Source organism: Brienomyrus brachyistius, chromosome 20, assembly GCF_023856365.1.
Source record: "Brienomyrus brachyistius isolate T26 chromosome 20, BBRACH_0.4, whole genome shotgun sequence".
NCBI classification, from domain to species: Eukaryota; Metazoa; Chordata; class Actinopteri; order Osteoglossiformes; family Mormyridae; genus Brienomyrus; species Brienomyrus brachyistius.
This window is the reverse complement of record NC_064552.1, coordinates 3,289,600-3,305,245: the sequence shown is the minus strand read 5'-3', so window position 1 is coordinate 3,305,245 and position 15,646 is coordinate 3,289,600. Positions and strand designations below refer to the sequence as shown.

The 15,646-nt window shown below is 47.0% G+C and overlaps 2 protein-coding genes across 2 annotated transcripts; both read right to left on the bottom strand.

Annotated features, from left to right (window-relative positions):
- Positions 1-378: 378 nt before the first annotated feature.
- tvp23b (trans-golgi network vesicle protein 23 homolog B (S. cerevisiae)) lies at positions 379-4,885 on the bottom strand. Its single transcript, XM_048987239.1, has 7 exons — positions 4,663-4,885; positions 3,809-3,885; positions 3,454-3,598; positions 2,622-2,711; positions 2,258-2,377; positions 1,081-1,209; positions 379-813 (listed from the first exon to the last, which is right to left on the bottom strand). Exons 1-7 carry the CDS (start codon positions 4,672-4,674, stop codon positions 787-789), a joined length of 600 nt encoding a protein of 199 aa, XP_048843196.1. The 5' UTR covers positions 4,675-4,885; the 3' UTR covers positions 379-786.
- A 1,289-nt stretch (positions 4,886-6,174) lies between these two features.
- Positions 6,175-15,137, bottom strand: trim16 (tripartite motif containing 16). Its single transcript, XM_048988010.1, has 6 exons — positions 14,115-15,137; positions 11,080-11,175; positions 9,320-9,553; positions 8,648-8,819; positions 7,977-8,060; positions 6,175-7,628 (listed from the first exon to the last, which is right to left on the bottom strand). The coding sequence occupies exons 1-6, from the start codon at positions 14,805-14,807 to the stop codon at positions 6,994-6,996; spliced, it is 1,914 nt and encodes a 637-aa protein (XP_048843967.1). The 5' UTR covers positions 14,808-15,137; the 3' UTR covers positions 6,175-6,993.
- Positions 15,138-15,646: the final 509 nt, after the last annotated feature.

The window sequence follows — 15,646 nt, the reverse complement described above, 5'->3', positions numbered from 1 at the left end:
TATATGGTTTTTCACGTATAATGCCTTCATTTTAAACTTCGCCGTTTTACCGGCTCAGAACAGATTCGACCCCCACGTCAGCTGTCTTCAGCTGGATGCAAAATACAGTTTACAGTAAATACTTTATTTTTTGTTGTGGCTCCAGCTGATGGTGCATGCAGCAAGGGCATCTGCTGCGACTAAGTGCTGCATTTCAGCCTTCAGATGTGTGACAAAAAAAAGAAAAAAACAACAAAGACAAATGTCCTACAGCTATGAATATTAGGAGGGCAGCAGCAGTGTTGTACAAACACCCAGTTTCACCGAAACGTTTTAGCACCAGGCTCTGGTAGGGAAGAGGCTTCCCCGGAATCTCAAACCACCAGAAGCACAAAAAAATAGCTGAAAGTCCTTCTTTCATCTTTATATAAATAAATATTTACAAAGTTATGCCATTCTGTCACCATAGAAATCACTAACTCATCTCTGTATGTACAAAACTGTGGTAGGTCACCAAAATTATTATTAATCCCATTCATTAGTAAAGATAAAACATTGTAAATGAGAGGAAACATAGAAACCAAACAGACTTAATTTGATATTAACGTTAGTGCTACAGAAACTAACAAATGATGGGGATGCGAAAATGGTGTTACACAGTAGCTAATTATCCCAACTGAAAAAGTAGGTCAGGATACTCTAATTAATAAGGAATTCTGAGAAAGATTTTTTAAATTACATTTATAAAAAATCCCACAGCCGATATCAACTGATCCAGAATGCGCTGTAAGAACCAGTCCGAGTCTCTCACGATTCTTCGTGCTTAGCCATGGCCTGGGGACAAGAACCAGAAGAAACATGAAACTCTTTACAGACAAGAATACTGACCATGTGTGTACATCTGGCAAAGCATGGGGCCAACATACAACATACGGGCAAATTCACACAGAAATACTGCACACAGTGATCCAACGGCAACAGGAGACGATGTAGATTTGTGGGTGACCCATCTTCACATAGATGCACTGTGTGTGTGTGTGGGGGGGGGGCTGCGGCCATGTGTTTCGATAACCATGTCAGCAAAGCTTAAGGTTTGCACACCTGCTTGAAGAACTGACGACCCAAGAAGCTGGTGGCCATGTTCTTTAGGTTGGTCCCGCCGCCCACCTTGCAGCGGATGTAGCCGTACAGGTTGGCACCCTGGAGAACCACCCCCATGATCACCACCGCCTGGGGGGGGGGGGGGGGGGGGAGGTTATGCTCTTCCTTCCATTTTTAGTCATTAATTCACTTTATAGATCCATCCACTTTCTAAACACTTATTATGGTCAGAGTTGCAGGGACGTCTGGAGCCTATCCCAGACAGTGTAGAGCACAAGGCTGAGGGGCCTGGAGCCTATCCCAGACAGTGTAGAGCACAAGGCTGAGGGGCCTGGAGCCTATCCCAGACAGTGTAGAGCACAAGGCTGAGGGGCCTGGAGCCTATCCCAGACAGTGTAGAGCACAAGGCTGAGGGGCCTGGAGCCTATCCCAGACAGTGTAGAGCACAAGGCTGAGGGGCCTGGAGCCTATCCCAGACAGTGTAGAGCACAAGGCTGAGGGGCCTGGAGCCTATCCCAGACAGTGTAGAGCACAAGGCTGAGGGGCCTGGAGCCTATCCCAGACAGTGTAGAGCACAAGGCTGAGGGGCCTGGAGCCTATCCCAGACAGTGTAGAGCACAAGGCTGAGGGGCCTGGAGCCTATCCCAGACAGTGTAGAGCACAAGGCTGAGGGGCCTGGAGCCTATCCCAGACAGTGTAGAGCACAAGGCTGAGGGGCCTGGAGCCTATCCCAGACAGTGTAGAGCACAAGGCTGAGGGGCCTGGAGCCTATCCCAGACAGTGTAGAGCACAAGGCTGAGGGGCCTGGAGCCTATCCCAGACAGTGTAGAGCACAAGGCTGAGGGGCCTGGAGCCTATCCCAGACAGTGTAGAGCACAAGGCTGAGGGGCCTGGAGCCTATCCCAGACAGTGTAGAGCACAAGGCTGAGGGGCCTGGAGCCTATCCCAGACAGTGTAGAGCACAAGGCTGAGGGGCCTGGAGCCTATCCCAGACAGTGTAGAGCACAAGGCTGAGGGGCCTGGAGCCTATCCCAAATAGTATAGGGCATCTGAACAAACATCATTCAAGCCCAAAATGCTAACTTGCTTAGCATAATATGACAGCATCACTAAGAAGACAGGGAAGAAGCTCACCATGGGGAGGCTTGAGATAGTACCCCCCCCCCTGTAAACTCACCAGCCATTTGATCTTAAAGGAGAAGAGGGTGCTGAACACGAAGATAACCCAGATTATAGGACACACAACCAGGCCCAGCCAGAAGATCCGAGCCTCGGAATCCGAGGATGCCTTCTTATCCTAAGATGGAGGACATCTCTACAGGTTGGAATCTCAAAGTGGTCATTGGGTTAATATGAGAGCATACAGAAACACTGGCATGGCCGCACTGCGTAGTTTGGGAGCTTTTAAGGAGCTTTTAATGTCATTTTAATGGCTACAGGATAAAATAAGTCCAGGAAAACAAATGAAAGCGAGACTGGTACTGAAGCTCTTTGGGATACAGAATCCAAATGCAGACCGAACTGGGAGGGTGCTGACATACCTTTCTGGACTCAAATACCCAGTGGCTCTTCCCATCGTCATCCACCTGGTTCCACCACCTGAGACCCACCATCAGGCGGCCAGTGACGTTCTGAGGGAATCCAGAACAAAGCGTATGTTAATGTCACACGACAACAGGGTGTGGGAAATCATGTATTTTTAAATCACATTATTTGCGAAGTGTCGTTGCAGTACTTTCACACGCCCCTTGCCTTTCTCCCTCATAACTGTGCACTGTTCTCCACGCCATGTCTCCTACAACGAGGACTGACAGGCTGTTTTTCATATGGTCCTACCAGGTTTCTTAGATCTAAGCAAGGACAGTTTTCGCGAAAAACAGAAGTACGTGGAGATGGCATTAGAGGCTACGAACATCAAATCTTCGTGGAGAGCCCCAGATAAGCTTTAGAAACTGAAAAACCTTCGCAGATCGAAAAGTGTTAATCGTTCTCTTTTCTGTTGTTTCATACTTCCATTATTTCTAGTATGCCTTAAAGTTAATCACTACAGAACTCAACAGGCTCCAGAGTTGGTCATTTTTCAGAAAAATCCAACGAGGACATCAGAGCACAAAGTGACACAGTTTTTCCTCGAATTTTTAGGTGGACGTTGGACACAGATACTTATGGTTTAATCACAGTGTGTTTGTCGGACAGCTACGCATTTCTTTATGCACGCAGTAAAATGTTTTATATTACTGCTACACGCTATGCTCTCTTCCCAGCTTATCTGCCACTAAGTGCTTAACACCAGCTTAGCAAAACCGCTAGCCTGTCATGTGACAGCCACATGAGGCAATGCAACTTCAAAATTCTAATTACTTAGACACCCACCTTGACGGTCCAAAAGTCGCAGGACAGCAGCAGGATGATGGTGACCATGCAGGCGATAAAACTGCTGCTCAAAATCTCACAGAGCAGGTAGACGAGGATGGCGCTGACGCGGAAGAACAGGTGGAAGAAGCTGGCCAGGGGGTGCCTATGGGCAGAGCGCCAGGCTGGTGGTCAGGAGCACCAACCATGGGCCCACAAAATCCCCTTTGACTGACTGCATTCGTGACCCTGCATTTCCTATACTGGCCACAGCATGTCCAAGTAAATTTTACACAATTACCAGTTAATTATATGTATTCCAAGGAGAATCAGCTCACGCTGAATACTACTTTGGTGCAGATGGCGTCCAACTCACTTGATTTTCGATTTGCGTGACCTTCCAGGAACATCATCTTCTGCATCAAAGAGTGACACATCCTCTTCACTCAAGTTCTGTCAAAGAAAGGCATCAACTGTAAAAATCACCAAAGTGTTAAAGGTATATATCATCCTCATCAATTTATTATGACAGGAAAGGGAATTTAATAAAATACATTAACAGTATGGAGGGAGGACCGGCAACCAAGGTAACTGTAACAGTGTTGTTCATAAGTTCCAAAGTCAGGGCAGAATAAGGCAGGATGGCAGACAGCTGCAGGGTACATTGTAGGAGTAACGCCTCAGACATGGATCCTGGATCTTTAAGATGCAGGCGCCCCATCAAGACTAACACGATCACTCACTGGAGCAAACCACACAGTTTGACGCGCCTAGACTTCACTTCAACAAACAGACCGGGGCAAATTTATTTCAGTAAAAAAATGTAAAAAAAAAATCACTGAGAAACAACTAATTACCTAAACCCCGTATGAGTATAGTGACCTTAATACCTTGACCATTAAGGTATGCCCTTGTAAACGGTTCACATGTTAAGGATATTGAAAGTCATAAGAAGAAAATTATAAACACGGCAAGTTAGTATCTAAATTGCAAACTCTTCTGGGAGTAACAAAAACTTAAAAAACTGGAGTGACGAGTTAAAAAAAAAATCAAACAGCCGTCACACTTTGCAACACTGATTCTCTTGCTGTCACTAGTCAACAATGACACTGTAACACCGAATAAAACGTAAATACGTGTATTTAAACCACACTACACGTTATTTCTTTCCTAAACAAAAAGTTCGCCGTATGTCTCTTTAAAATATTACATAGCTAGTCAGTAACTTACTTGTCTCATCATGCTGAATTCAGCCGTACGCTTCCTGGTAACGTGTCCTCAACCAAACAAACGTGTCCTTCTCGCGCCTGAAAGACCCAAAGGCAGCAGTCCTGTATTTACTTATCGACCGGGAATTAATCAGCACACATCACCGATAATGTACAGTTTTGACGGAGCAATTAACGCGAAACAATTGCGCCAAAACTTAAGAAAGGACCCCAACAAAAGGCGCACGGTCGGCAGCCATGTTTGTTGTGGCAGTGTGTGCCGGAAAAGGATTCTATTCAGTAATCAGCTGTTATGTTCGAGATTTAATGTTGATTTCATACTATTGATGTTTTTGGGCAGTTTACACAGAAAGTGCAGAACATTCTCTTTATTCTCGTAGTTTTACAATCTTTAATTAAGGCTTTAATTAAAAACAGAATTAACGTTAAATTAAAAGCAATATATTAATTATCATGTAAAATATTATTGCAGGAACTCAGCCACGAAGTGTCAGGCCATGTAAAGTAACAGGATGGGGTCACCGAGTGCTGAGGCGCATAGTGCAAGTCTGCAATACTCTGTTGACTTGGTAACTGCAGAGTTCCAAACTTCCTCTGGCATTAATCCCAGCACAAAAACTGCTCATGCAATGGGCTTCCATGGCCAAGCAGCTGCATGCAAGCCTCACATCACCAAGCGCAATGCCAAGTGTCGGATGGAGTGGTGTAAAGCACACTGCCACTGGGTTCTGGAGCAGTGGAAACGTGTTCTGTGGAGTGACGAATCACGCTTCTCTGTCTGGCAGTCTGATGGATGAGTCTGGGTTTGGCAGATGCCAGGAGAACGTTACCTGCCTGACTGCATTGTGCCAACTGTAAACTCTGGTGGGGGAGGGATAATGGTATGGGGTTGTTTTTCATGGGTTGGGCAAGGCCCCTTAGTTCCAGTGAATGGAACTCTTAATGCTTCAGCATACCAGGACATAATAGTTAATTATATGCTTCCAACTTTGTGGGAACAGTCTTGGGAAGGCCCTTTTCTGTTCCAGCATGACTGTGCCCCAGTGCACACAGCAAGGTCCATAAAGACATGGTACTGGGGGTTTGGTGTGGAAGAATTTGACTGGACCCACAAAGCCCTGAACTCAACCAGAACTAGAATGGAGATTGTGAACATCAGTGCCTGACCTCATAAAAACTCTTCTGAATGAATGGGCAAAAATTCCCATAGACACTCTCCAAAATTTCGTGGAAAGCCTTCCCAGAAGAGCAGCAGCTGTTACAGCTGCAGAGGGGAGATCAACTCCATACTGATGCTTGTGGATTTAGAGTGTGAAGCCAGCCATGTAATGGCCAGGTATCCCAGTACGTTTGTCCATATTCTGTATGTCTGCAGATATTTTACATTACAATGTGTGTGGAAATACTTTATTTCACATATTTATTTCACATTTTAAGTAACATCTGTGACTGTAATTTTCAATATTCAAGTATACTCAGTTTTAAATAATTGTTTTAATTAATCCATGTCTTAAATATCATTGTTATTATAAGTATTTGTTTTAAGGGGTTCTAAGCTCTTTCCCTGTGGAGAGCCACACTTTACAATTGCTCTTATTTCACCTTGTTTTTACTGACACTGAATTGTGGTACCAAATCCTCCCGGGTCTCAGTGAATCTTCATTTAGTTATAATTGTACAGAACTGTACGAACTTGCTGTGAAATGTAAAATGTGACATTTCTAAGAGTAATAAATGCAGTGCCATCTTTAAAAATATTGCTGAACTAATTTTAATAATAAAGATACAGCAAACAGTTTTTATCCATAAATATTTATTAAAAATAAAAGTGAGAAATAGACGTATAGAAGTCAGGTGTGACAGCGTCAGTGACCACAGGCTGATGTGGAGTTTTGACTGGGCAGTAATTTGTACAGGTCAGCCCAGGTAAGCAAGCTAAAATAACACTCACTACTTCTTTGTGGCTTGAAAGGCATTTGGTCTTCCTGTGGAAACCGGCTGGACGGGTCCTCAGCACTTCCCCAGTGCGTGGGCCCCGGTCGCCTGCCACCTGCCTGCTCTCCAATCGTTATGCAAAGTGACGCATGCCTTTTGTTTTCCTGCGGTTAGTCACGCCACAGTGTCATCTGTGTGTCAGCTGACCCAGCGAGGAGCCGGTGCTTCCTGAAATGGCTGAAGCAGAGCTGCCTCATGAGCACAGGAGCTGCGTTCTGTTTAGCGTTGAAAAGTAAAAGGACTCATTCAGAAATTTGTTAATGATGTTATACTTTATCTGCTAGGGCTGGCAACGCCTCCAATTCTGCTGACGTTCACTAACTAAACGGTTGAGGCCTTAACTTTGTTGCGTTGCACTGGTTCCATTAGTGTTGGTGGCCACGGTGGTGGCATTGGGAGAAGTGGAAGGGGCCAAGGAGCCCGTCTCAGATGGGGTGTCATCAGGCCCAATGAGCATCACGGAGTTGTCCTTCTTGGGGAGCCAGACGGCAGCGAACAGGGGCTCCAGGAGCTCGGCGCGGTATTCGTGAAGGAGGGTCATGGTGTCGCTCACACCAAAGAAGGCCAGCCAGGATCGTCTGTAGTCCACGTAGACGCCTATATGCGTGAACCCGTCCGCTTTTAGGGGCGTCTCGGCGTCACCGTGCCAGGCGGAGAAGCCGCGCTTCCCGCACTGCAGGCACCAGGATAAGTTATTACCCATGATGCAGCTGCTGGTGCCCTCGCCCTTCCGGTCGATGCTCTTGTAGGTGAGGCCCACATGCACCCCTTCTCCGATCACCTCCACCTCAAAGTAGTGTTGGCCCAGGTAGAAACTCTCCACCGCCAGCACCTGCCTCCAGTGCTCGAAGCGCTGTGATGTGTCCGGGTAGTCGTGCTGCCAAGGGGTGGTGTTGGTGACCTTCCTGTTCTCCTTGGTTAGCCGCAGGAACCTGTGGACGGTGTCAGCATCGAAGCTCAGCGGGGTGCAGTCTGGAAGGGAGTGAGGTACAGCCGTGAGGAGCTTGTGGACCATGAGAATAAAAACATCTCATTGTCCTTCAACTGCACCTCATCTTCAGTTAAAGCCGTGCAGCTATTTCCAGCAAAGCTAGTAGCTGAGCTGTATTGGGTACAGATTACGACATTGTCAGATTACGCCAGAGCATCACTGGAATTAGGCTACTAAACTCTCAATAGGGAGATCAGGACTCTGGACTTGGTTAACTTTGTTGGTTTTTGGTTTGAGACTGATAAAGTACAGTATCTCCTTAGACAACCTGAGGGACTTTAGAAAGTTGATCTTGAGAAAGTTGATCTTGAGAATTAGATCAGGCTTACACTTCAGAAAGTCATTTCGGGTCTTCGGATTGACGTGATTCAGGGCAGTCAGTGCACGAACCATCGTCTTTATCCCAATTTTATCTAAAGAGAAGAATGTGAAAAATTTCAATCAGGTGATACTATTACTGATCAGACACATGATTATCATTTATCACTTGCGTGCATGTTCCTGTGAGATTACGCAATCCACAATTTCATGTCACAACAGGCTGAGATCCAGAATGATTTGCTTGGTCACAGCATACCCGATTAACTCTCTGAGCCTATGCATGCCTGTGGCATGTATGTGTGTACATGTTTGTGCGTGTGCTCTTTCGGTGACATGGCAACAAGCTAAGGAGTAACAAAAATCCACACCCCACCCTGCTAACCCAGACATGTGAAAACATGTTTGGCCCTAAACAAATGGATCTGAAGTAAAGCCTAACTTTAGTGTTTGTTTTAAATTAGCACTTATGGGCAGAGATGAGTAGTTCAGATCCACAGAGTGAAAGTCTGGACCAAGATTTTGTTTCAAGCAATCAGTTGAGTATAAAGAGTCACAGTCACAGAGTACTGAACTGGTTTGTGGAAACAAGGTCTTGGTCTGGACTTTTACTCTCTGGACCGGAACCACCCATCTCTGCTTGTGGGTGACCTCTGACCCCTTTGCCAGTCCTGGGGCTCACCGGCCTTATCCGATCCCTTCAGCTTCTCCCTGTAGATGGACGGCAGGTGCTCGCTCAGTTCCGTGGTCGCCTCCATGACGGTGCGACTGAAGCAGGTCATGCGATCCGCCAGGCTGATGTACACGCTGGGCAGGGAGAAATCCAGAGACTCCTGCTTCCACTGCGAGTATTCCTGCCAACGAAAATGCACCAGATACACATTGTTAGCGAAGTTCGGGGAACTCTTACTCTCACAGGAAGTGGCTCCTGTCATGTCTCAGGGCTGAGATCACATAACCTCCTACACAAGCACAGACTGGATGTTTGGCTAAAGCACTAAGGATAAAATGACCATCTAGAAGCTTAGAAGATGTAATTAAACCAAAAGCTATAGACCTTCTGTAGTGGTCATTTCCTAGGGAGATGTAAGCACAATGTGTCTAATCCCTGATGCGGAGTTTTTACATTCTTTATACGTCGTCAGAACGGACTGGAGATAATGTTGGTATTATTAGGATCTTCGGTTGAACAGGAGGCTGCAGTTCTTAAATCCAGGAAGTTAACACATTAGCTATAACAGTATTGTTTGTAAGCTACATAATTTGCTCTTAGTTTCGTTTAGTTGATTTGTGGTTTTGATTAAAGGTTGCAAGCTCCAGTGAAGGACACACAGCCTGTTTTCCTTGGTGGTACCTGCAGGAAGTCGATGTCGTTACTCTGCCTGGAGAGCTTATCCATGTGTGCCTGTGTCTTCCTCAGCTCTCTGCATCTGTGCTCGAGGTGCGTCCGGATGCCGTCGGCCTGCTTGAAGGCCTGCCTGGCTTCACCGTCCAGGATCTCCGTCACCTCCTTCTGGGCCTTTTCGACCACGGCCTGGAGCCTGCTGAACTGCTGCCTGATCATGTTGTGCACCTCAGCCACAGAGGCCTTGGAAGACGGGAACACGAAAGAGTCACGGGTGAATATAACCAATGTGCTAGACTGATAGCGGTGCTGAATAAAATGGCCGACCCTCCAGGACTCAATTTCCCAGAAGCATGAAGTAGTGTTGTACAGGTACAAGTTAATGTATGGCTGGATGCATGAAGGGGAAGGCACAACAAACATGCTAGCACATGATGCTACTGTTATTCCATTTGGCCTTTGACTTCTGTTTGTTAGAAAATGAATTTGCCTTTCATTTGCTGAGGGAAGGACGCCAAACTACAGTATATGTGAAAGACCTAACAAATACTAAGAAGATGGTGTCTCTAATGAGCCATCCAAGAAATGTACACACCCTGTCCTCCTTTAGTGACCGAGCGACCAGGTTGTTCAGCGAAATGGTCACCAAGTGAAAATCACGGTAGCCTAGGCATGACCACAACTGTGCGTAACAACCTCTCCTCCAGCTTTCCAAACTTAATTTCTTTAACCCTTCATGAATTGGGTGTTTTTAACAGTTTTGACCTTTTGTACATTCGACTTCAAAGATGGCTCTCACTAAAGCGTGCGATACTGTCAGACATGATAAATTTGGTCATAAATGCACGCATTGATCAGGAAATGAATCGCGTGCCCTAGTCGCTAAATGAGGAGCGATGCCATTATGAATAAGGCTGGGGGAAGCAGAGTCCTCCACGTTTCGGGGTCACGACTCCTCAGGATCTAGGCAGCTGCCTGGCGCCCGATCATCTCAAGGGGGCCAGGCGAAATCTCTGGTCGGTGAAATCATTCAAGGGGATCCACCCACCCAGAGAGGTAGCGATTCCCCAGCAGTGTAAAACAGCCTAAAGGTAATTTGGGTGGGTGGGGCTGTGGTTTCAGTGTTCAAAAGCAGGAATGCAGTAAATCAACATGGAATTACTCACACACTATAGAATCTATCTGCTCAGTCAACAGACAGCGTTTACATTTCCCAGGTGCTTTTTATTCAAAGAAACATATAAGGGTCAAACAGCGCGAGCAGCAAAGGGAGGGTAAAGGTCCAACTCTGAAGCCACTCTGCCAAACCCGGGATATGAACAGGCAACCTTCCGATCACGAGAACAGCATTCGAACCCACTGAACCATGTACCACTTTCATAATGTTACGGTCTTTGCAACAGTAGAGAGACAGCCAGTTGGGGATTATGATATGACAGGCTTCTGAAGAATAATGTTTTACAAAATGCTCCACAGGCATCTATCTGACTCTGTGGGTGTATCTAATAAGTGGCTTCTCTGAGTGGAATTTGCACAGTTCATGTCGAGTGCAGACATTGGAGATAAACCGGACAAAGGTGGACCGATTTTATCACGTCTCCTTGATTGGTTTGGAGGTTGCAGTTCTAGTTGTGATTAGCCAAGTGACCGATAAGGCGACTACTGAGAAGAAGGACAAAGTGAGCAGCGAGGTGCAGAGCAACTGGGGGTGGGTGAGAGAGGAGCGAGGTCGGCGTGAGGAGGAGGAGGAGGAGGAGGAGGAGGAGCACCTCGATGGAGGCGGTGTTGCTGTGCAGCTTCTGGATGGCGTTGTCCGCGGCGGTGACACTTCTCCGCATCTCCATCCGCTTGTTTTCCAGCTCCTTCTGCATGTGAGGACATGGGGAAGCAGGCACACATACAGCTGGTAAAAAACGATGGCTACTGATTTATTTATTGCCAGGTAGCTGAACAACCTACTAAAGTACAATATATTGTATCCATCCCCCCTGTTTCATATTCCTGTATTTTTGCACTTAAAGTGCAGTGAAAACCCTCCCCCGTCACAAGTAATGCTGCACTGAATTCCTGGGGGATGCAATTTTGTGCCACTGTACAGTATACCTATATAACGATGGTATGACAACTTGACTAGAGTTGAGTTGATGTATTTTTGAAGAATTGGTCAGACTTTCCCAGAATCTAAATGCTGAGATTTGAGATTTTGACACTACAAAACAAATATTTCTGAGGATAAATCAGTTCCTTGTCGGGCCGTTTAATCATTCCTTCAGGATTGTTTGCACTGTCTTTGTGCTGCAGAGGTCAGATAGGGAGCAGAAAGACCTTTTGTGGGAAACTGCAGTAGCCACATGGTATTCATGCCTTTGGGGCACGTTACCATGCGATCGCCTTGTTCCCAGGCCCCAGAAGGCTTAGCTTGCCATTCAGGCGACAGACACGCACTGTGATGTCATAATGGTCAGGAGGGCATATGGGCGCTGTGAGCACGTCATTCCTGACTGGTGTGGAAAGCTGGTTTTGACTCTCAGCTCTGTTTTCATTCACGCATCTGGCGTGACTCTCACTCTTTCAGACTCTCACACGCACTCAAGACTCTCCCAAGAAATCTTACGGCAAATCCATAGTATTCCATTATAAACCTAAAATTCGCTACATCAAAAGCGTTGGGGTAGTTTGCAAACCCTACCGACTATTTACAAGGTAATAAAACTGTCAGATACATGTTATTGAGTGCAAACTTGTCTCAAGCTGAAAATCTCACGCCAGCCAGCTGACCGCAGTTGGCAGCCCTGTTTATGACGTCATCCCAAGTAGCCATTTCCAGACTGACAATCAACATAGGAAATTTAATTGATTAAGGCTGTAGATCTCCGAGAGACTAAGGGTTCGATTAGCAGGTTTTCTGTGTCGTGTTGTTGATTCTGAGCCAGACGCCGTTATCGTCGCCCTCTGCTGCCAACGTAAAGTCACACCCCAGGTGTCCTAACGGGAAGACTAGCGTGACAGGTTCAGCTGCTCTGGCCCGTTAAATGACCTGTTTCAGCGTCACCAGAGACACTGTAGGGGGGGATGCACCATGGTTGGGAAGCATTTGAATATATATTCTATCCCCAGCTCTGACTTCCATCTTCCTTCATTCACAGACCCTGAACACAGTACAAAGAGACATGAATCAGGTGGAATTAACTTGTCTGTCACTCTCACTGTTTCTGAGTCACCAGCCAGCCAAGCCCAGTCAGGTCCTGAGTCATGGCTGTAGACCAACGCCAGTAGCACAGCCAGTCATATTTAGCAGGGCTGCCGAATCTCACACATCAGGTATGACTCACACTACCAGACTGTCACGCTCACACAAGAAATATTACAGCAAATCCATATTATTCCATTATACACCTAACATGAGCTACATCAGAAGCTTGTGGGGTAGTTTGCAAACCCTACAGACTCTTTACGAGGTAATAAGACTGTTAGATACATGTATATGTGTGAGTGCATGTGTGTGCAGGCTTGTCTCAAACTGAAAATCTCACTCCAGCCGGCTGACCGAAGTTGGCAGCCCTGGTCTAGACATTGTCAGTCTTCAGTAATTAATCAATTAAAACTGGAAATAATTGTTTATATCTTCTTGTACTTTGCTTTCCATGTGTCCCAACCACAAAAATTTTGTTTAAAAATAAATGTAGAACTTTCTGAAGAACACGAGTCCCCATAGTTCCCAGAGCACTGCATGCTAACATAAGTTCCCATAGTTCCCAGAGCACTGAATGCTAACACGAGTCCCCAAAGTTCCCAGAGCACTGAATGCTAACATAAGTTCCCATAGTTCCCAGAGCACTGAATGCTAACACGAGTCCCCAAAGTTCCCAGAGCACTGAATGCTAACACTAGTCCCCATAGTTCCCAGAGCACTGCATGCTAACATGAGTTCCCGCAGTTCCCAGAGCACTGAATGCTAACACTAGTCCCCATAGTTCCCAGAGCACTGCATGCTAACATGAGTTCCCGTAGTTCCAGGAGCACTGAATGCTAACATAAGTTCCCATAGTTCCCAGAGCACTGCATGCTAACACGAGTCCCCATAGTTCCCAGAGCACTGCATGCTAACACTAGTCCCCACAGTTCCCAGAGCACTGAATGCTAACATGAGTCCCCATAGTTCCCAGAGCACTGCATGCTAACACGAGTCCCCATAGTTCCCAGAGCACTGCATGCTAACACGAGTCCCCATAGTTCCCAGAGCACTGCATGCTAACACGAGTCCCCATAGTTCCCAGAGCACTGCATGCTAACACTAGTCCCCACAGTTCCCAGAGCACTGAATGCTAACATGAGTCCCCATAGTTCCCAGAGCACTGCATGCTAACACGAGTCCCCATAGTTCCCAGAGCACTGCATGCTAACACGAGTCCCCATAGTTCCCAGAGCACTGCATGCTAACACGAGTCCCCATAGTTCCCAGAGCACTGCATGCTAACACTAGTCCCCACAGTTCCCAGAGCACTGAATGCTAACATGAGTCCCCATAGTTCCCAGAGCACTGCATGCTAACACGAGTCCCCATAGTTCCCAGAGCACTGCATGCTAACACGAGTCCCCATAGTTCCCAGAGCACTGCATGCTAACACGAGTCCCCATAGTTCCCAGAGCACTGCATGCTAACACGAGTCCCCATAGTTCCCAGAGCAGTAAATACTAACATGAGTTGAATATTCACATAGCTCGATGACAGCTAATGGTGCCCCTGTTGTTCTTCCTATTATCCTCCACATAACACTGTGAAGCAGGTGTTAGCCCACTGTACCTCAATCAGATGCCGCGCTTGTCTGGCAGGCATGATGTCATGCCCTCCGTGCCCCCCTTTGGCGCATTCCTGGCACACGCAGCACCCATCCTGGTTGCAGTATAGCCCCAGGGGCCAGTGGTGGATGTCACAGGAGCGTATCTCCATGTCCTGCAGTGGCTCCACCAGCCGGTGACTCTGGAAGCGTGTGTTCTCCAGGTGGGGGCGCAGGTGAGCCTTGCAGTATGACACCAGGCAGGTGAGGCAGGACTTGCACGCCCGGCGGGGGCTCTCGATGCACGAGTCGCACGCCACATCGCCCGGGCTCAGGGCGTCCTCCGGGTCTCCAGCCTCCGTGAGGGTCACCTCTTCACTGGCCACCTCGGGACCTTTTTCTTGGTCTTGTACTTCTTCTGACCTCTCAAGTTCTGGATCTTCTATCTCGTTATTGGTGCCCATGATCTTGGGGGGCTCTGGCCCCATTTTTCCCCCGGTGCCATTCACCTGCACATTCACAGCCTCCAAAGGTCTGGGATCTTCTGAGACTTTGTCTGGTGAGCAGCTCTTTGCTTTGCCTTCATGAGCCTTGTCACAAAACTCACCGGCAGGCTGCCTTGAGGGGACCGGCCTTGGGTCTGATGACACGTCTGGGCAAGCAGACTGGCTTGGGGGCTGCGCCGATCCAGCAGGCAGGTCTGTGTCTGTGTTGGCCATGGCTGATCTTTGGATCTCGCTTGTTCTGACCTTGCTTGCTCGCGCTCTTGTTCTCCTGGCCACCTCCTTGGCAGGCGTGCTCCGTCACACCTGTCGCAGTGTCTCGTGAAGCGGAGTGGAGCACAGTAGCTCGTTACACCTTAGGAACGTCAGCTGTCATTGTTCTCATAGTTTTACTCACCCCGCCACCACACCTGGCCCTCCCCAAGCTCAGAGAGTTACGCAGAATAGGAAGAGCAAAGTGGGATGGTCTCTGTGGACGAAGGATCCGTTGCGTAAATGAGAGCCGTGCCCAAATCTAGTAGCAAACCAGGTTTCTCTTTGTTTCCTTATCAACTCTTTACACTTGCAATGGGAGGGACTTGCAAGGCAGGTTTCACACAGGCGGAAACGACAGAGCAAGGCTTAACAGGAGACAAATGGGGAGGTTCTCCCATTCAGATGTCAAGTGAAGTCAAGTTTTCTGTATTGACTATTAATGTTTATTATTGTAATATTCAGTGAGAAAAACAGTAGTCCAAAAGATTTCTTTATGTGTAGCGCTCACAGAAAGTCTAGGACGATTGTCTAATTCTGTAACAATGCTGCAGATTTATTGGTTTCATAACACAAGTCCATTGACAAGCAATATTTAACATCTGCGCGTATCTTGCACACAGACATTTTTTTATTTATGTCATCATCCTTCAGTCCTTTTCTTGCGATTTTGCTATTAGTTATAATTGTAGTCATTGACTCCCAAAGGGAAACTACAAATGCGTAGTGTTGCTATGTTATTGCAAAGGTGTTACTCATGACAAAACACCCAATGATGTTTGTCAATGAGCTTTTTCACTCAG

What these genes read in the sequence shown, in the direction of transcription:
- tvp23b (XM_048987239.1), bottom strand. An exon ending in TCACGCAAATCGAAAATCAA is followed by an intron (nt 3,599 to 3,808) that starts GTGAGTTGGACG and finishes CTCTGCCCATAG; the next exon opens with GCACCCCCTGGCCAGCTTCT. An exon ending in GCGACTTTTGGACCGTCAAG is followed by an intron (nt 2,712 to 3,453) that starts GTGGGTGTCTAA and finishes GGATTCCCTCAG; the next exon opens with AACGTCACTGGCCGCCTGAT.
- trim16 (XM_048988010.1), bottom strand. Translation starts at nt 14,807, where the DNA reads ATGGCCAACACAGACACAGACCTGCCTGCTGGATCGGCGCAGCCCCCA. An exon ending in AAGCGCGGCATCTGATTGAG is followed by an intron (nt 11,176 to 14,114) that starts GTACAGTGGGCT and finishes CCTCACATGCAG; the next exon opens with AAGGAGCTGGAAAACAAGCG. An exon ending in GAAGGGATCGGATAAGGCCG is followed by an intron (nt 8,061 to 8,647) that starts GTGAGCCCCAGG and finishes TCTTCTCTTTAG; the next exon opens with ATAAAATTGGGATAAAGACG.